The sequence below is a fragment of the Acanthopagrus latus genome, chromosome 18 (genome assembly GCF_904848185.1).
Source record: "Acanthopagrus latus isolate v.2019 chromosome 18, fAcaLat1.1, whole genome shotgun sequence".
Taxonomy (NCBI): domain Eukaryota; kingdom Metazoa; phylum Chordata; class Actinopteri; order Spariformes; family Sparidae; genus Acanthopagrus; species Acanthopagrus latus.
This window is the reverse complement of record NC_051056.1, coordinates 24,655,141-24,675,588: the sequence shown is the minus strand read 5'-3', so window position 1 is coordinate 24,675,588 and position 20,448 is coordinate 24,655,141. Positions and strand designations below refer to the sequence as shown.

Here is a 20,448-nt window from a genome sequence, read left to right as displayed (position 1 = left end):
GTCATGTTTAGTGCGTAAAAAAACTTTGGACATCTATCTATCTATCTATCTATCTATCTATCTATCTATCTATCTATCTATCTATCTATCTATCTATCTATCTATCTATCTATCTATCTATGTTATATAGTTTATATATCATCATCAGTGTTATTTCTCTCTTCCATGTGGCCAGTTTTTTGCTCTTATTAACTGAAAACTTGAATGTACTTGGCGCAGCTCCAAAATGTGCCTTTCTTGAAGCCGCTTGAAAGAGCAGGAGGAGGAGGGGGGGTATTTTTTTTTTCTTTTTTCTCTTTTCTTTTTTTTTTAGGCAAAAGCTCTATAGGGTGTAAGACGGAGGAATAAAAGACAGAAAGAAAGATGGCAGTAATTGTAATATCCTGAGATTTTTTCGCTCAGCCAAAAAATTCGTGCCATTGAGCAAGTTTCACAGAGCTGCCGCTGACTCGCTGCAGGACACATAAAATCTGATCAAGTTCAGAGACGCGCTGAGTGCTTCAAGCGGCGCTTTTTAACTCCGAGCCTTTCACATCCCTTTTTTTTTCCTTTTTTTTTTTTCTACCCCCCCAACCCCCAACCCCCCCTTCAATCTGTCCCAGGGAAGGAGCTCACATTCTTTATTTTTTAGGGGGATCTCCGGACCCCCCAAAAAAACACGCTTCAAATCAGTCCTTCATTCCGCTTTCGCCCTCATCCCACCGCATTCACTGCAGAACATTTCCTCGAGAAAGAGTTTGTAGGTTGGGGGGAAAAAAGGTGAGTTTTTCCAAACTTCTCCGTCGTCTTTTCTTTTCTGCTGCTGAAGAGAGAGAGAGGGAGAGAGAGAGAGAGAGAGAGAGAGAGAGAGAGAGGGAGAGAGAGAGAGGTAGGCCTGTGTGTGCTGCTGTGGGAGTGTGTAAATCTACACTTGATTATATTTAGCCCTGTGGAGGTTGCATGGGATTTTGTTTTCCTGAAGTGAACATAGCCTTGCTCAGCTCTTAGGCCTGTTACTCATATGGTAATTTAATTGTTTGGAAGGACCTGCATACCTCTGTGTGTGTGTGTCTGTGTGCGTGTGTGTGTGTGTGTGTGTGTGTGTGTGTGTGTGTGTGTGTGTGTTTTATAGCTGTCGTGCACATTAGTACAACACTTGCGCTTTTTGCACATAACCTCAACAACTTATCTCGACGCAAAACGACAAATGAGATTCACTCCATCTCTTTTTTTAAGCTGCTCTCTCCCTCTCTTCCTCTTCCTCTCTCTCTCTCTCTCTCTCTCTCTGTTTGTCTGCCTCTCTCTCTCCCCTCCCTCTTTCTCTCTCCTCTCTCACCACTAAAGCATAGCCTTTCGCACAGTTTCCTCCCCCTCCTCTCTCTCTCTCTCTCTCTCTCTCTCTCTCTCTCTCTCTCTCTCTCTCTCTCTCTCTCACTCACACACACACACACACTCTCTCTCTCTCAAACACACACACACACACACGCAGACGCACACACACGCACACGCGCGCGGTTAACAGAGTTTGCCTTTGCAGTTTTTGCACTATGAGATTTATGGCGACCTTTGTGAACTTCCACAAGTGACAAGCAGCCTGTTAAAGTTTCCTCTGTATTCCCTCCATATTTTATTGGCTCGTTGAAAAGGCTCCACTCGAGGTGACGCGCCGCGTGTTCCTGCAGCCGCGTTATCGCTGCGAAATAATGAAGTTAACGTGTTTTTTTTGTGTTTTTTTAAAAAAAAAAAAAGATGAGTCACAGAGTGTTTTTTTGCGCGCAGCAGTGAAGGCAAGAAAGCAGGAGGAGCTGTCATCAGCGAGGCCTTAATGCAAAGCAACTGTTGCTGCAGAGTTACATTTAAAACTACCGCAGGGCCTTCTTCTTCTTCTTCTTCTTCTTCTTCTTCTTCTTCTTCTTCTTCTTCTTCTTCTTCTTCTTCTTCTTGCCACGCTGGGATTTTATTTATTTATCTCTATGTTTATTTAATTTTCGCCAACGTGGAATTTGACGAGTGGGGGCTTCAAACACGCGTTTTCTAATTATGTGTCCTTCAGCAGGATCAAAACCAAAAACCTGCAGAGTCAGTGAGGGCTGGCGAGGAGATTTGGTGACATTATTGTTTTTATTTATTTAATTTAGTATATTCTGCCTTCTTCTTGCTTGAAATGATCAGACTACCATGGTGCATTTATTATATATATTTTTTTCTATATATATATTTATTTTTTGTTGTTGTTGCTGAACTTAGAGTATGAACAGTGGAGACTTGAGAGTGGGGGGGCAGACAGCTTCATAGAGCTCTAATAGAGCTGCACTTGTGTTACCCGCTTGTCTCACTCTCATCAGCCATTTTCCCCCCAAAATATTTTACACCGCTCCTCGAGCTTGCCGCCCTGCGCTCACTGACACCTTCACCTCTGTTATTTTTTAAATATCTCCAAAATTTAACCCTGCATATGTTTTTATTCCCCTTTTTCTGCTATCACACTATTTTTGTGCATTTGATTTAATTTTTCAGAGATTTTAATTTGTACTTGAAAACAAGGAATCCTGTGTTTTTTTTTTTCAGTTTAAATAAACTAACTCAGTTTTTTTTTTTCCTAATCTTTACTGATGATTTGAGGCAATGTGGTAATTTTTTACAGCAGCATATTCTGCAGCAGTGTGTATGAATTTGATGATTTAGTTATCTCTGCTGGGATTACCTCATTGGGGCGTTGGGATAGCCCCCATTGGTTATAACATAATCTTCTCCCTCCACTGAGCATGCGCGTCACCTTAAAATATCACAATATTGTAGTGTGCATACCTCTGTGACAGTAGGCCCATGCTGTTGGAAAAGAGCAGAACATAACCATCAACCCCTAAATATGGTAAACAACTCACATTTATACATTTATTCTAACTAGATGTGTCGGAGTCGGTAGCTGTAAGCGTTCTTTCAGTGCATAATGTGATAAATGACCTAGATGCATGATGATTGTCTTCCTTATACAAACAAATTGGCCTATAGCAGCTCTCAATCTTCTGGATTTCTTTTCTTCTTCTTCTTCTTCTTCTTTCCTTTTGCAGCTAAGTGAAGTAATTTTTTTTTTCTAGACCACGTTGTCTGGCCTGTAGCCTACACTATGCTTGGCTGGCTCAGGCCGCTGGTGCTATAGACAAGTTTGTGGACTTGAAGTTTAACTCAATAGTGACCAGACAGAAGTGAAAAACCTCCATCTCCCTCAAACAAAGGCAGCTCCGTCGCACCAGTGTGACTTCCATCCACCAGACAACCACTGTACACCGACGTGCGCCTCCTGTATTTACATTTTAAGCAGACCGGTGCGTCCCAGCGGCACAGTTAAATGAACGATGGCATGATTGACTGTTTGGGCTTTTAAACGGACATCGTGCTGAATGAACTTGCAGTTTTGTTTTTGTGTTTTCCCTCGCTGTGATTTAATGTCACACATTCCTCCGACTGCGAGTGCGTGTGTGTGTGTGTGTGTGTGTGTGTCTCGGGTTTAATAGGAAAATGGACCCTTGTGTTGTGTGTGTGTGTGTGTGTGTGTGCTGCTTAAGCTGTGCTCTCCTCGACACTTTCTCTCATGTCTGCGGAGCCCCTCGAACAGTGTATGGAGGCTCAGGTTCTGGTTCTGAACTCGCACCACAAGACAGGAGAATTCAAACAGTCTCAGAGTGAAAAAAATCAGGCACCATTTTGGCTCACGTTCATCTCAGCGAGAATACTGTTTTTCCACGAAAACACATATTCACTTTTACGCATTGTGTTTTCGCGTACACGTTCCCCATTTTATAGTTCCTGTGCAGGTGTAGCAGTGAAGAATGGGGAGGATTTCTGTCGCACTTATCAGGAAGAAGTTTAATTGTAATTTTGAATTTCACAGTGTCTTCCTCAACTGTGCTGCGTTGCTATCAGGGAACATTTTCATGCAGTCCGTGTGTTTGTTTGTCTGAGAAACGCTCCATCATCTTTGCTTTTGTGATATCCAACCCCAGGGTTTACACTAATGCATATAGCGCAACAATAAGTGCACGGGTCATCATCCATATTTCCTAGATTGTACGGTCACTCGGGGTCTGGAGTGACTGCTACACAACTTTGCCTTCATATGGCTGATGGAGAGGGCTAATTGACTTCTTGCTGTGATTTATTGGAGCATCTGTCCGCAAATGGACTCGTCCCAAACCTGTTAATTCATCTAAATTTCATAAAGTCGTGGCGAGGACAAGCCCCGCCATCTTTCATAAATTATAATACCTGAGCACACGCCACACGAATGCATGCATGCAGGTGTTAAAGAAGGTATACACACACACACACACACACGCTGTTTATGAACCCACTGTCTGTCTGTCTGGCTGTCACACAGATTCGGATACTTGATGAAATAATGTCGTGCTCTCAGTCCTTCTCTTTGTATCATCGCTCTTATTATCGTCCTGTGTTACATTATCAATAATCGCCAATCTCCGCCAAACCAGGAGATTTTGATTTTGATTTTGTTTATAGTGGATAAACATTTAAATCCATACGTGTGCTTGTGTGTGTGTCTGTGGGTTCATCGACTTTGTGCGAATGATTTTTCCTAAAAAAAGAAAAAAGGTGCCGGCGTTCTTTCAAAAGAGTTCCTGTCAAAAGAGTTTTGTTTTTTTAAAAAGAATTACATTTTGCTGTTTTTTTGTGAGGCCAGCGCTACAACATGGCGTTGTACCTGCAGCCCTGCTTTCCCCCCACTGACTGGCATTTATGTTCAGCTTAATTTCATCTCCCTTATATCGCCTTGGAGGTCCACGTCCAGTGTGCTGGGAGTGATTCGGACCTTATGGATGTAAAGACTGTGCACTGACATGAGTGTTGTGATCGTTGGGAGTGATATTTTGTGTGCAACAGTCACTAGGATTTTGTCTGACCTGTCAAGCAACTAATGTAAATGACCTGGGCTCAAAAAAAAAAAAGCTGGAGGGCTGGAGGCGACTGCAAGACCTCAAAATGCTAGAAAATGTGCCACAATGTGGATATTTAACCTGCTTTTTCGTGTGTCGTTAGCTTGTCTGAAATTCTCCGCGTTCACAGGTTTTGCTTTATTTTTTAAAAACTCAAGTTAAACAAACAACGCCGCAAAGATGTCATAGTAACATAACAGAGCCTGCAAATAATCGCAGTGTATATTTTCTTTTTTTTTGTTTATTTTAACCTTCGCGCTGCTCTTATAATTCCCTGTTGATCGCTGGGAAGCTAACTCTTCCCCTCCAACATCAACCCCACGAAAAAACAAAAATTGTGCCGAAACATATTATTTTGCAATTTTTTTTTTTTTTTTTTTTTTTTTAAATACACACACAAACCATCGGATGAAACACTTCCACTCATCCACATGATTATGTTGTTATTACTACACTTACATACTTGTGCTGCAGAGGAATGAATGGACTTGTAATTTATGGAAAACTGCTTATTAAGCTAAACTCTAATTAAGTTATGAGCACATTAAGGGCCATTTGAACGTGAAGGGCAAATTTACATGTTAGGAGCATTTTGAAATAACCTTTCTCTTGGAATAAAAACACAGTCTAATGTTGCAGTTACCAAAACAGGCCTTTGGTGCACAGTTGACTTGTTGTTGAGGAGGTGAGGCTGAACATTGCTGCATGATAATTAAAAGTGCATCCATCCTCCTCAGTGCTCTGCCTTGTTTTGCCCTCCTTGGTGCAGAATGAGGAGCTGGAGTGATTTGAGGAGGGTCGCAGGTCTGTCAGGTTCTCTTTATGCTTTTTTTTTTCTTTTCTCCTGAATGCCACATTGGAAACTTTCGGTTTACGTTGCCTTCAAGCCCCTCAATCATTTTTCGGAAATGCAATCGGGGTTAAAGGTTGACAAACATGAGCGTCCATTACAATCATGACGGAATGAGGCCAGTTCTTGAGGCCTGGCTGCTATTTCGCGGCGTTTAATGTCAAGTGGGCCCCCTTTTTCTTTCTTTCTTTCTTTTTTTTTTTTTTGCTTTGTCTCTGCAGGTGACGTCAGCATAACAATGTGAAAAAAATGGGGATTTTTTTTCTCTCTCTCTTTAAAGAAAAAATAAAAAAATAATTTGAGCGTTCAAATCAGCTCCAGTCTTTTTTTTTTTCCTTTTTTTTTTTTTTTTTTTTAAAGGAGGGTTTTCACCTTAAATCTATAAGCTGCAGCCCGGAGCCAACGCCACGTCATGTAGATTGAAATAAAAGCAGCAGATAAAGAGGAATTTGGCTAAACTGGTGCAGGTAGAAGAAGGAGAAGAGGAAGAGGAGGAGGAAATAAGAGAAGAAGCGTTGATAGAATCAGGACCAGCGCGCAGGAGACGCGCAGCACTGGAGCAGAATGGAGAGCCTTTAGGTTGCTGTCCTCACAGCACCCCGGAGTAAGAAAGTTTATCTGAGTTTCCCAGGCAGACTCGAGCCTATCCACTGCTGGGTTTTTGGTCACGTTTCATGATTTACATTTTTACATAACGATTTTTTTTTTCCTCTTTTAATACATCTGCCATAGGCCTGCCCGCGTGACGCATGGCGCGCACGCTGGATGATGATTATTAATTAATTTTGGCCTTAATGTGGGAAAAAATAGAAGCAGCTCCATGTATAGTGACAGAGGCGGCTCCCACTGAGGCTCAGAGGTAAAATAGTACATCATGTTCTGTTGTCTTCCTCCAGTGACCCTGCTGCAGAGAGCTGCTGTGGAATAAAGTGTCTCCATTTGAGACCTGTGACGTGTCGCCGGTCCGGTGCGTCACGTGGAGCTACTTGTTGCTTTTATCCAACTTTTTTTTTTCTTATTTAATTATTTCTCTTCGGACGCGATGCCAACAAGTCACTGCGCCTAACCCTTTACAATAAAACATGAATACGAAGATACTCAGTCACTTCAGTGCTGCATATAAAACAATATTACTGCCTTAAACTTTCCCGTCATGCAGCCGCATGACACGCGCATTGTTCACATTTTAAATCATTTCCAATAACTGGGTTAATTGTGGGAGTTAGTTGCAGCCCTTCACTGTTGGTTTTTTTTTTTTTTTTTTCACATGTGGCACTCCAACTCAGAAAACGCGAGCCTTGACAATAATTGGCCTGGACACGCAGTGGCCAGTCTCTCCATTATTCGTGCAGGGCAGCAGTGGGACATTTGCTTTGGCAAGATTTCCAGTGGAATAAAAGACGGTTGGATGAGGGGAGGGAGGGCTGTGATTGTCTTGTGTTCTGCTCATGTCTGCATTTAATCACTTGACTTTCATCACATGATTAAGTATTTCAGCATTAACCTTTTGCGTTGTGGTTTTTTTTTTTTCTCCTTTCCCCTTCATATGTGGAGTTTTTTTTTCTTTTTGGGAGAAAGGGGGTCTTTAGGAGAAGGCGCCTTAAAGTTAAAGAGGCAACAATATTTGCGGGTATCGCGGCACATTTCAAAGCATTTTCTCTGCGATATTTGAAAACGGAGTCGTGCGGTGAACGCCTGCGTGTCCCTTTTAAAACAAACCCAGCGCCTGTCAATCACGGCGCATTCCAACCAATCCCAAAGCTCCCTTTTTAAAAGCAGGTTTGCCTGCTGTGCTTTTATATTGCACCATGGCCTGTTTCGAAGCATTTTTACTACCACGGTTATTGCCACAAATCAAGAGGGCAAAGTGAACGGCATGGGACTCACACCAACTTTAACGAAATTGAGTCTGGTTCCTACTTCTGCGAAGTTCACGGCCAAGAATTTCACATGCAGATGATATACAAACAGGGGGACATGGAGGCTGAGTTTTATAGGTGTATCCTGAGTGCTGAATTGGTTTGATTTTGCAAACCCACAGCCAAACTCACAACAAAACATGACAAGCCTTTCGAGGTTTAGTGGCTGCCCTCTCTCTTGCGTCAACCCCGGGGAGAGCAATACTGAACCCAGCGTGGTGCTGCCACCTTTGGCAGGAGAGCACATGGGACACCCCACTGGCAGTTCCTTAAAACTCTGCCCCTCGCACAATTTGCGAGACTACCCCGAGACGAGGTCCAGTGCATATGTTGACCATTCGGTTCCCAATTTTTCAGACTCTGGATACCCCGGCCACCGGTTAGAGCACAGCCCTAGGGGCATTATCATTGGAGCCAATCTCTCTGGAGCCGGCATGCCACCCGTCACTGATCAACTGGCATCAAGAGCTAACCAACATGGCGGGATTGGAAGGTATCGTGACTTCCCTGGCTGCAGGGACAACAGGAGCCATGCTTTTTTCACGAGTTACCAGGAGCAGGCCCACGCCTCCGCCGACGCGTCCCGGGACCTCGGCAGCCAGATGATGCTGGGTCTACCTGGCGACCTCCTCAACCGGACTCACCCTTACAGCCAGGCTATCAACCCCAAGGGAAGCAGCCAGCAGCTCGTCACACAGTTCCTGGGTCTCTATAAGCCCCTCAACATGGCAATCCAGCGTGGTGGAGGCGACGCTTTCCTCAGGTGCTCCAAGCAAACAGTGAAGCACGAGCTGGTGTGCAAGTGGAGTGACGGCCAAGAGGGGGTTGGGAAGCTGCCTTGCTCCAGAGCCTTCGGGACCATGTATGAACTTGTCACCCATGTGACAGTGGAGCATGTCGGAGGACCCGAGCACTCCGAATACGTGTGTCACTGGGAGAACTGTGCGAGGGACAGGAAGCCTTTCAAAGCCAAATACAAGCTGGTGAACCACGTCAGGGTGCACACAGGGGAGAAGCCCTTTCCCTGCCCCTTCCACGGCTGCGAGAAAGTTTTCGCGAGATCAGAAAATCTCAAGATCCACAAGAGGACTCACACAGGTCAGTTAATAATCCTGCTGCAACAACATCTTCTGCTAATAATAATAATAATAATAATAATAATAATAATAATAATAATAATAATAATGCGTTGTGATGTGTGTAATTTTAATTGAAATGTGTTCAATATTTCCAACTTGACAAACTCCTCCATTAACATTTATCAGTGTCTTTATCTGTGTGAACATATTTTTAAATTTCTCATTATTGAATTTAATTATGGGCGTGTGCTGATGCTGCCACAGTCATTTCCCCACTCTTCTTAATTTTATTATTATTATTATTATTGTTATTATTGTTGTTGTTGTGATTTGTATTAAATTACCGTCACGTGGTGCTGCTGTTATTCAGGCCCACAGAGTCAGAAACAGTGTGTCACAGCAGAGCTTCCCTGGCTGCTGCTCGCCGTCTCTGTTCGGCTCTGTGCTGGGTTTTTTTTTTTTTTTTTTTTTGTTGGACAGCAGCGAGTTTCAGGCTCCAGGAGGACGCAACACACGTGAATAGTAACCCCCCCCCAACACACACACACACACACACACACACACACACACACCACCAAGTGAGCCAGTTAACAGACGAGTAGGCTCATAGTCTGCAGGCCCAGGCGGTTTGGGTGCCTCTCCCACTTCATTCAGTGAAATTATTAAATAAATGCCGGGACACCGGAGAGCTGTGACGTAGCCGTTACGCTGCCTGTGCCTCCCAGGGACTCAGAGCACATCACACACAGAGAGATGGAGTGGGAAATAAAAAAAAAAGAAAAAAGAAAAAAGAGAAAAGAAAGAAGGAGGTGAGCGAACGGATGACCTCAGCCCGCAAAGGAAATAATTATCAATACAAAACAAAACGAGTCACGTTTCCTAAATAATAATCATAATAATAATCACAATTTAAAAAAAAAAGAGAGATGTTTATTTTTGGTCCTTGTTTTTGTTTCATTTATATCAGTTTGGCCGGTTTGTTGTCAGGAAACACGCTGAGATCGAGTTGAAAGTAATAATAATAATAATAATAATAATAATAATAATAATAATAATAATAATAATAAAAATGGAGATTTTGCTGCGGCTTTTCCTCCTGAGCACAGGCTCTTTTTGAATAAAAATAATTTAGTCTGCAGTCGTATTTTATTCTCATTTTCACACACAACAGACGCCTGCTCACAGATTTGCATTTAAACCGAAACGTTTGCAATTAAATTCCAAAATGTAAATAACGAATGAAGTGAACGAGCCTCAGAAAAAAATATTTATTTATGAGGTGTAATCGTGCTTTAAATTGTTTTTTAACTAATGAGAGCGACAGAGAGAGAGACACACACACAGAGAGAGAGAGAGAGAGAGAGGACGTGTTGTTGTTACACAGCTGCACATGCGTACTGGCGCTTCAACAAGACACCATTTATGTCAATGAAATGTGTGTTTATATTTTGCAATTCCCAAAACAAAGTCCGCTGTTAACACCGAGGGTGACAGTTTGAACTGGAGCTGCTGCAGTTGTGTTTGTGAGCGCAGCTCTCAGGCCGCTGGTCCGTCCGGCTGCAGCTGCTGCTGCTGCAGGCGCTTCTTCTGAGCTGGGAGATCAATCATCACCCTGACGGCCACAATCCATCCTCCTCACGATAAGTCCATTAAAAAAAACAAAAAAAACAAACCAAAAAACAAATCTTTGCGTTTGCTGTTTCAGCTCCGTGACACTCTGACGCGTGTTGATCCAGAGGCCCTGTTGCTGCACTGTGGCTTCACTTGTTGCCACCAAAACTTTTCCAGCAACTGGTTTGAACTCTTTCATGACTCACGTCCTTTTTTTTTCTTTTTTTTTGGTCAAATTCTTTTGTGCACATTAGGAGCAATTAACTGAAACAATGTGACATTTTTAGGCGTTTTCTTCTAATGAAGGCCTGAGAGCGGCTGTGTGTTCGCAGAGTCACTGACTGACAGCTGAGGATCAGAGAGTCACTTCACGCTGTCGACTGGAGCCTGAATGTGCATTTTTTTGGTTTTCTTTTTAAAAAAAATGAACTAGGTTACATGCTGCGCACTCAGCTGACTCATGCTACAGATGATGATGATAATAATAAGGGTATGTGTTCATGGAGCGCATGCACCGGGGCCTGTAAAGCATTTTTCATAACCCGCCGCCATTTCTCTCTCTGCACGTTTAGGTGAGAAACCTTTTAAATGTGAGTTCGAGGGCTGCAACCGGAGGTTTGCGAACAGCAGCGACCGAAAGAAACATTCTCACGTGCACTCCAGCGACAAACCCTACATGTGCAAGGTGAGGGGCTGCGACAAGTGCTACACCCACCCGAGCTCCCTGCGCAAGCACATGAAGCTCCACTGCAACAAGGCCCACGACGCCAAGAGCGGGGACGCGCGTCCCCCCGGTGACGGGGGTCACGCTGCGGAGGCCAGGCCGACCCGAGTCCCGGATGGGGTCCAGATCAGCCCCGCACATCCACCACCGACCTCCACCCAGGACGCCCCCCTGTCCCCAGAGAGTCGAGACGAGTCGACCCTGAGGTCACGTTTCCATCACACGTTTGACAGCAGTTTGGACTACTCCGCGCACAGGTCACAGCCCCTGCTGGACCCTTTGTTGCTGCAGAGGGGCAGCTACAGGTCCCAGTCCTCCCAGTACCCCTGCGGCCAGACAGGTCACACGTTCGCCCAGAGCTCAAGGACTTTCTCCTCCACTTCCCCCTTTCAGAAAAGCATCGTCAACGGATGGTACACATGCCACAGCGGCGTGGACTCCTTCCCACCAAAGCAGTGCAGCAACATCCCGACTCTCTGAGGAACAAGTTTTCCTTTCTTTTCTTTCTTTTTTTCTGGGCCTATTTTTTCATGTGATAGAACACTTTACACCTGTATCTCTATTACTCTCTGTGTTTCTTTGTGATTGTTGTATGAGATATTTCGTGGCACGTCCTGAGTCATCCTATTTTAAAATGTGGCGAAGCTTAATGTGTCGTCGTGAGGCCTTGTTCGGCTTGGAGCTGCATCTCCCCCCCTCTCCTCCTTTTCCTCCTCCTCCTCTTCCTCCTCTTCCTCCTCCACGGTGGCTTAGAGGAACTATAACAAAGTGTATATGCCTAATTGTTCGCTGTGTTACATAATTATTAAAGATATCTATCTCAAGTTAAAGCGAGAGAAAAAAAAATGAGAGAGGATTTTCTTTTTTTTTTCTTTTTTTTTTCTAACGCAAATCTGCGTGTTTCTGAACTTACAGGCTATATTACTGGAAAGTGGGGAAACAAAAAACAAAAACAAAAAAAAAAAAGGAAAACGTCTTGCTGAATGTAGCCCAGAGTGTTGGGGAACTTTACTGAATGTAAACTAGCTGTAATGTATGTCGGGATGATAGAAAACATTATACATGTCTTTATGTGTTTCGCACGACGGAATAAATATCCGGGAGATCTTAAAGATGTGTGACCTAACACGAGCCTGCGTGATGGGCCCGAAGCGTAATTAGTCTGTAATTAAGATACTGCGAGGCTCAGTAAGTTTCTCTTCTTCTTAATTATTATTATTCTATTCCCTTGATTAAGTTCTGCTCCTCTCCCTCTTTTCATTACGCATTCCTGTTTGTATTATATGTATATTTCACATTTCTGTGCAAAGTAAGACCAGTGTGAGCATAAACCAGTGTTCGTGATACTATTAAAAACGTTTAATTAGCATACAGTTCTACTGTACATAAGCCTACTGTATAATTAATTATGTATTCTATATTTTATTAAAGTGTCTATATTCTCTTTGATCAGGCGTGTGTGGTTAAACCCAATCAATGTATTCTCACCGTGAACTGAAACTTTTTTCTTTCTCCCTTTTATTTTTTATTTTTTGTTTAATTCATATCTCTTCCAGTCCGCCATATTTGCAGGTTTGCAGTTTTTCTTTTTTTGTGCAAACCCACGCGGCGCCGCCTGGATCTCGTGACGCACGGACCATTTATTCCGTCAGGTCTCCACACGGAAAAAAAAAAAACAAAAAACCTGCTTTGGTTCAGGTGAATCTCATGTGAACAACTTTAATTCACTAAAAAAAAACAACCAAAAACACAAAAAAACGTCCGAAATGTAAAAGTCAAACGGTCTCTCAACCCAAAACCTGCGTGATTTATCGCTCCAAACTGCGCCATGTGGGTGCGCGCGTGCGTCAGGACGCAGGTGTACCTGGCACGAGGTCACGCGCGTTCTGTCCCCGCACGCTCTCGTGCACTTCTCTGCTTCCACTTCGAGTCACTTTTGCAGATTTTTCTATCCCATGATTCACTTTTTTTAATGTCCTGCTCACACACACAAGCTCCAAAAGCGTCTCTAACCTTGTAGGTCGAACACAAATATGACCCGTGTAGCCTCCAAAATGTTACAGCTCCATTAGTATTCCTGTCATTATTTTATAGCACAAACAGAAAAGGCTTTTATTTTCCCCTTTAAAGGCTTGTACATTCAAAGTGTTTCGAGCTCCTCACTTTGAGTCTGAATTAACAGATTTTCTGGATTTCACAGTTCAAAAATCACAGTCCCGCTCAGAGGGGACAGATATGTGGTGTTCATTTTTCCTTTGGCTGTCGACAAAAGTTGAAAAAGTTGGAGAAAAAAAAATGATATTCATAAAACGACATGTTAGTTTTTTTTTTTTATTATATTTTTTGGATCCCCGTGCGACAAAGCAAAAAAAAAAAAATGTTTTGCCTCACTTCACCCAAGTTACAGCTTCTGCTGACATTTGTTCATGTTTGCTTGCTTTCTTGTACCTTCTGGAATGCAAATTTCAACCAACACCTCATTATTGTAGAGAAATAAGCTGAGAAGATTTCAGTTTGAAGCCTCGGCACAGCTTCAAATTAAGTTTTTTTTCGCTGCTGATCCTGGTGCAGAGATGAATTCATCTGTAGTCAGTGTTGTTGTCATGCAGCTCACTCTTGGTTTACTCTGCCTGTTTCTTTTTTTTGTTTTTTTGTGGGGTTTTTTTTTTGACTCCCTGTGTCAAAAATTACACCTCTCTCTGACAAAATCACCTGCTGAGTGACCAGGTTGAAGTACAGTTAATGGCACGTGTAATCGCGTGGAGCTACAGATGATGCACACAGGAGATTGTCCGTCCTCGTCCCGACAGAGAAAAACAATGCGGTGGCTTGATTATTGTGGAGGTCAGACGGGTCTCAATTATGATGAATAAGGTAATAAAGACGCTGCTCTGCTGCCGGAAGCTAAAGCTTTATTCTCTGCACCTGCATGTATAGATGTCAGCATTTTATACCATTTAAAATGACCGTCTTTCTATACACCGATTTCCTCCTCACATATCAAAAGGAAGCCAGGTCAAAGTGCATTCATTTTTACATTTCTTTGAAATCTATATGTGCTTACAGTGATTTGAGGGCTAACTAGCTGCTTTTTTTAAGGATGTTCTTTATTCCAGCGAACAGATTCGATGGAGGGGCAGTCGTCTCGATGGCCACACACAAAAAAAGATCCATGTAGGTGAACGACTGTGTGTCGAGTGTTTCTTTTTTACACGCTTTAGCTTCTTTAAAAGTTCAGAGGACGTTGGTTTTACAGTGTCCGTTGTTTGGATGTTGTGTGTACGGCAACATTTTAAAAAAGCGGGATAAACCTTCGAGCCGCTCGCGTTATTTCTGTCGCACAACGTTCGTCCTTCGATTTATTTTTATGAAAATGCTGTAATCCTCTGTGAGAACATGCAAAGTAAGCGGCTGTGTTTTTATGTGCTTACAGTGTAATTGTTCTTTGAGTTTGGTGAAAAACTGTGATGAACTTGTTTATGCGTTCTGCGCGCCGGCTAAAAGTCTGCGTTGCACGTGTTGCTCATGGGGATACATCTTTTGGGAGAGTCAAATATTTTTTTGATGATGCATTTTCTTTAAAAGTCCAATCCCCTCGAGTTAATTTGAGGGGGGGTTTTTTTTAGCGTTCCACGAGGCGTCTTTGTGAAAAGCATCCACAAGTTGCAGTATCTGGACGCTGAAATCAGTTTGAACCAAACCTTCCATCCACCAGGAATATTGTTTAGGGTCGAAGGTCAGAGGGTCGGGAGCCGAGCTGAAACTAGACGGGAGGTGGTGACCAGGTTCTGTTCAGTCATTTTCCTTTCTAATTAGTTTTTGGTAAAGAGCAGCAGCAGTGAATCAGCATCAGCACGACCCCAGGATGATACTGAGGATCATATTCAGGGAGTTTAAGATTCTGTGCCAAGTAGTGCGGCGTGGCCTAAGATGGATCATTTAAAGTGGCTGATTCTGTAAAAAATATTTCAATTGTCAAGTGCTCCTTTCTTCCACTAAATTGAGGTGAACTGGGTTGGCTTTGATCCGCGTGCTTTAATGATGCGGTGACTGAAATTTCTGAGATCGCTCCTCTCTTGTATCGCAACCTTATCAATAGCTTGCATCAAGAGCTTTTCTGGTGTTACTGTAGTATCGATGTTTTCAAAGTAATCTCAACATACTGTGTATTTCTATCTCTGAGCTCATCCTCTAAACCCCAACACTTGTCTGCACTGTCACATTCTGCCCTATTCTCCTCCATTTTCTAAAAATAGTAAATCCCGCCTCAGAAAAAATACACAATAGAGGTGATCAAACATTATTTGGTGCTCAGAGACGCCTCTGGATTTGCATATGGGAAACTGATTTTCCGTTTGCCGCGTGAGGACGTGCAGGAAGCCAAAAGGCGGCGACCTGAACTGTGGATTTTGTCTGCGAATGCATCGTGTACGCGTTACGTGGTGTTTTCTGACCGAGCCGTGGTAATATTCCATAATCAGTGAACCCTGCCACACCCTCCCCCCCCCCAGTAATCACAACTGATTAGCCCTCCGCTTCCCAGTTTGCCACTTGTCCGCCGCCATCTTTACTCTTGCGCTCTCTGCCTAGCAACAAGCACAGGCGCCATTTTGGACAGGGGGTATACAGGGGTATAAATCAGTTTAATGTAAATAAATCCATTTCACCTTGGGCTCCATTGAATTGCTATCTCGCCCTCCCCCCGGGTCGCTGTTATGCCATGCTGGGGTTGAGCCCCAGCTGTGTACCAGGGGGTGGGCTGCTTTGTCACACCAGGTCTTTGGTTTTTATGCATCATCATAACCGTGTATGACATCTTGCGTAACTTACGCTGCGCGGCTCCCATACTTTCCCAAGTAAGGTTTAGGCAGCCGACTCGGGCTGTGTCAGCGTTGACTCTGACTGACAAAGTGTGATTTTAATTGGATCTCTGGCTTCTCCCCCCCCACCCCCACCCCCATCCTCCCCAGGTCAAGCCAGTGGTGCTGGTGCTCCCCAACTTGCTTTCTTTTCAACCCCCCCTCTGGGCCCCCCCCCCCCCCTCCTTTTTTTTTTTTTTCCGCGAGGTCCTCTTGTTCCTCCGTCTCATCTATCTCTACCCCTGCAGCTCCTGGCTATCTTCACCCTCTATGGCTCCTTCATGATGGCCCCCTAATCTCTGCCAGTGTGGTTCCATGGTAAGTAGGAGTGCTCTGCCAGAAACATGCATGGAGCTCGACTCATATATCTGCTTTTTTTTTTTTTTCCCATTCCCTGCCCCTCTCTCCATGGAAAATTGCAACCCCTCATGGTAAACTGTGCACTGCTGTTTTAATATTTTCTCGCATTCTCTTTCCAGTTGGAGAAAAAGGACCACTGAGGGGGTTTCGGCATCAAGGCATCAGTGAAGCTAACAATGAATAATGAGGGCAGTAGCAACAATGAAAAATGATTGATTCTAAGTGAACGCTTTAACAATATGTAATACGAGTGTCAATAAGATGAAACAGCGGAGTGAAGTGGATGTGTAGCTCCTCTCTGAGAACATAAGCAAGGTAATCTGTTTCATGTCAAAGTCTTTTTATTTTTTCTAATTTGACAGGTTGACAATTAATAAGCTTTTAAAAAAACACACCGTCAGAAGCTCGGCTCTTGCGTAAGACAATGCAATCGTTGCCAATCTTACGCACACGTGTTTACAAACCATAAAATAGTGAATAGGAATGTCAAGTCCCAGCGCTGTGCTCTTATGATTTAACCAGACTGATCCTTTAGATTTCTTTCTCATCCTCATCTGCGCCGCACTTTTTTTTCTGATTTCAGCGGTGCCAGCCCCCTGTGAAGTCCAGCCTGTACCAGGGCTTATTAAACTAGGCTCCTATTCACTCTCCCCAACGGTCGCTCCACTGTCAACTTAAGCCCAAGCTCCCTCGACCGCTCAGCGCTTCGACTATTGTTGCAGAATTTCGCCCAAAAACTGGGTATCGCTGAACAGCCAATATGCAGCGGGACAGAGATAAAGGCCCCGCCTATCCTCATATCTAATGCATATCTGTCTTTTGATGCATTGCAATTTACCCCTGTGGATGGTTCTTAAAAAGATGTCTTTTTTTTTCTTCTTTTTTTTTTTTCATTTATTCATTATCCATGCCTTACATAACAGATATTTTGACAGTTCTGATGAGCCAGTTTCAGAGAGACCACGGAGACTTTAATGGTCTCCTGCGAGCTGGTGAGCTCGGGAGGTAACCACATGACTGACGAGATGATTATCTCATACGAAGAGTCAGACCCCCCCAAAAAAAAAACAAACTAGAGAAAGTTTTTAGACGTGGCCTGCAGTGGTTTGTTGCGGCCTGTCGCAACGCAAAAAGGAGAAATAAATAATATTTTAGAAGACCACATGTTTCAAAATTCATGCTTCCAAGGTTTTTTTTTTTTTTGTGAGTTAGGTTGTGTGGGGTGAGACGACCTTTGAAGATCTTTCAACTCCTGCAAGCTCCAGGCCTATGAGATGCAATGCCATCCTTTTAAGGGAATGACCATAACTTTGGTCCCCGTGCTTCTAATCCCTCCTCCAGACCCTTGTCATCAGAGATCAACCAGGCTGAGCCTTAATGTCCTCAACTCGCTGGCAAGGGCAGCTGGGCGCTTTCATGTATGTGAAGAGCCAGATGAATATGCTTAAATCTGCGTGTTTGAGCGGGAACTGATGCCTTTATCTACATCTGTGTTTCTTAACAGTTCTGCAGTATACGATCTGGCCGAAAATGATCAGTTACGTTCGAAAGCCTCTGATTAATGCTTCACATTTTACAGCATGCATTTGAAGCTTTTGTTAGGAACTGTTTAAAAGGCTTTGATCATGACGCCTAAAGAGCACAACGACTTAGATTTGTACAAAAACAGCGCAAAAGAGACCCTAAGTGCCTGTTTGTCTTTGCCGTCTCTCAAAACAATCACATTTCATTAGCAGCGGCTGGGTTGTGGGCCGAGATACTGCATTTGAATACTTTTTTGTATGATTTCTCAAATCTCTGTCGTTTGAGGTCGAACTTAAAAAAAAAAAAAAAAAAAGGGATCACATTGATCGCGGTCCAGGGTGTTTCAAAGCAAAGAGTAATCGCGAGTGTTTAATTTTATCTGTTGCAGTATGCATTGCAAGGCGGCTGTGTAATCAAGCCTGTGAACTCGACATCTGAAGGAAGGATTCTGTTTCTGATCACACCCCTATTGAAGTCCATCCATCGCTGAACACGGATGTGTTGACACACTTGAGCCTGCTCTCCTTGGTATGTGGCCGTCAAATTAATGCATGTACTTCACGTGATGCTGTAAATAGTTTCCAGTCGATGTGTGTAGCGGTGCTGAGGGCCAGCGTTTTTGGAAAGCCGGGAGCGGGGATGCGCGGCGATCTCGCTGTTAACCTTCAGCGTTACAAGAACACCCCAGGGCCTAACTCTACAATGATGGATGGAGGACGGCGGGGGTTTGGGGGGGGGGCACACACACACACACACACACACAACCCAGGAATTCCCCTTGGGCCTTTTCAATTACAGTTAGACCAAGCTCCACACTGCGATGATATGTTGCTTTAAGGCTGTGACATTAATGGAGGGGACAAATGTGATTTGGTGTGGTGTTGACCCCAAAGTGCATGACTCAGACAGAAGCACTCTCATGGCGCGCAGGCAACAGGAAGAAAATGCGGGGTGACCTATTGTTGCTTTATTTATTTACAGCCATCAATTCAAATAATCCAAACAGACCAAAGTGTCATTTAGGTCCCTCTGAAGTTAAAGCGCTATTGATGGAAATAGTTTATCATTAGCCGCAAGCTAAAGGGAGCACGAGGGAGCATGAGAGAGAGTAATACGCCAGTGGTGTTTGTTTGAGGAGCCCAGGTAACGGAATTAAGAGTGGTGAGGGGAAAGTGATTGACGGTCCCTTCATCTTTTTCATGATCAATAAGGCAGCGTAACCTTGTATCGGACGTATACCATGATATGGTAATAGGATGCACAATGTGTGTATTTGTGTAGGTGTGTGTGTGTGTGTGTGTGTGTGCGTGTGCCAGCACTAATGCACATTTAGCATCAAAAACAGCTGCAGTGTTTTAATCCCATGATCAACCCGATCGCCAGAATAAACGTTGGCAAAGTACGTTTATGCAAAACCACAGATAAATCAAAACCTTCTTAATGTTCAATTTTAGGGTTTTTTTTTGTCACAGTGCTGTGTTTATGCTCTAGTTAGGTTTAAGTGCAAAACAAACTTCGTTAGGGTCAGGAAAACATTGTGTTTTGTCTAAAAATGACCGTTTAAGCTGCAGATGGCTCAACTTTCTGTTAAAAATATATGTTTTTTGGCGTCACAAACATGGCTGGAAATTGTACTAAGGCCTCCTTAAAGATACCCACAGGTGTCACCTTTACTAATCTTGAAACGCAGACTCGAACTGTGGTCACTGGCTCAAATCCACCGCCACATGCCGATATGACGGTCCGATTAACAAATATGTAATGCAAACGTGATGTGACACACTCTGTTGAAAGGTCAATGCAGTATGTAGCCTGTGACCTGCACAAATCTGAACTGTGGTTTGAAACATTAAAGCTACATTATGTAGAAATTGGCATTTTGTGAATTTTAGCTCAGTGCAACTCCACAGTTGCATCTGTCTCACATAATGTAGGTGCTAACTACAAACAAGACTCATGACATAACAGTGCAATGTGTTTAAAACTAGTAATTTGAAGCAAACGAGTGTAACGCTGTGATCCGACCCTCTCACTGAAGTTACATAGTGCAGAAACAAGTTATGGGGGGCAGAGAAGCTGAGAAAGAGACATAATTCACCCATTTACAAGACACTGTACCATCAACATGTTATTTTAAAGTGAAAAACTTACATAATGTTCCTTTAACCGGTAACATTTTATCTCGGGGACTGGGCCGGCACTACACGGGCATCAGCACCGACTGAAACCTGTCAAGTTTGCACCCTTCCACTTTCTAAAAGTCACAACTGCGTGCATCTATTTTAGTCTGCGGGGAATAATCCTGTGTTCTAGGTATCTGGAGGAGGCAGGGAATCAAAAATCCAACTCCGTCTGCACAGAGTGTCTCTTACAGTTCCTCCTGGTCCATTAATAAAGTGGGACACGGCTGAGGTAATCAGCTCTTGTCCTCAGCTTCACTCCCGCGTCTGATACATGATCTGTACTGCAGATACTGTTGTGAGTGCCATTGTTTTCCTTCAGTTATGTAATTGACAGAATTATGCAACCCATCTGTGCAACTGGGGTGTGCCTCAGAAACCTTAATCTGCAACCAAAAAAGAACACATCCC

The 20,448-nt window shown here is 43.5% G+C and overlaps 1 protein-coding gene across 11 annotated transcripts in view; it reads left to right on the top strand.

The window, feature by feature from the left end:
• zic6 (zic family member 6) overlaps positions 1 to 20,448 on the top strand; it is a 115,456-nt gene that overhangs the window by 73,034 nt on the left and 21,974 nt on the right. For 5 of the 11 annotated variants that reach the window (XM_037077399.1, XM_037077400.1, XM_037077401.1 and 2 more), the window contains 2 exons: positions 8,058 to 8,798; positions 10,963 to 12,563. The exons of 1 other annotated variant lie outside the window; for it this stretch is intronic. In XM_037077399.1, coding sequence (XP_036933294.1) covers positions 8,135 to 8,798; positions 10,963 to 11,594 — 1,296 coding nt within the window. In that variant the 5' untranslated portion in view covers positions 8,058 to 8,134 and the 3' untranslated portion in view covers positions 11,595 to 12,563. Of the gene's footprint in view, positions 1 to 7,481; positions 8,799 to 10,962; positions 12,564 to 16,180; positions 16,292 to 16,452; positions 16,649 to 16,916; positions 17,752 to 18,245; positions 18,386 to 20,448 lie in introns of those variants that run through there. 5 more of the 11 variants (XR_005071170.1, XR_005071172.1, XR_005071171.1 and 2 more) reach the window with 4 other exon arrangements.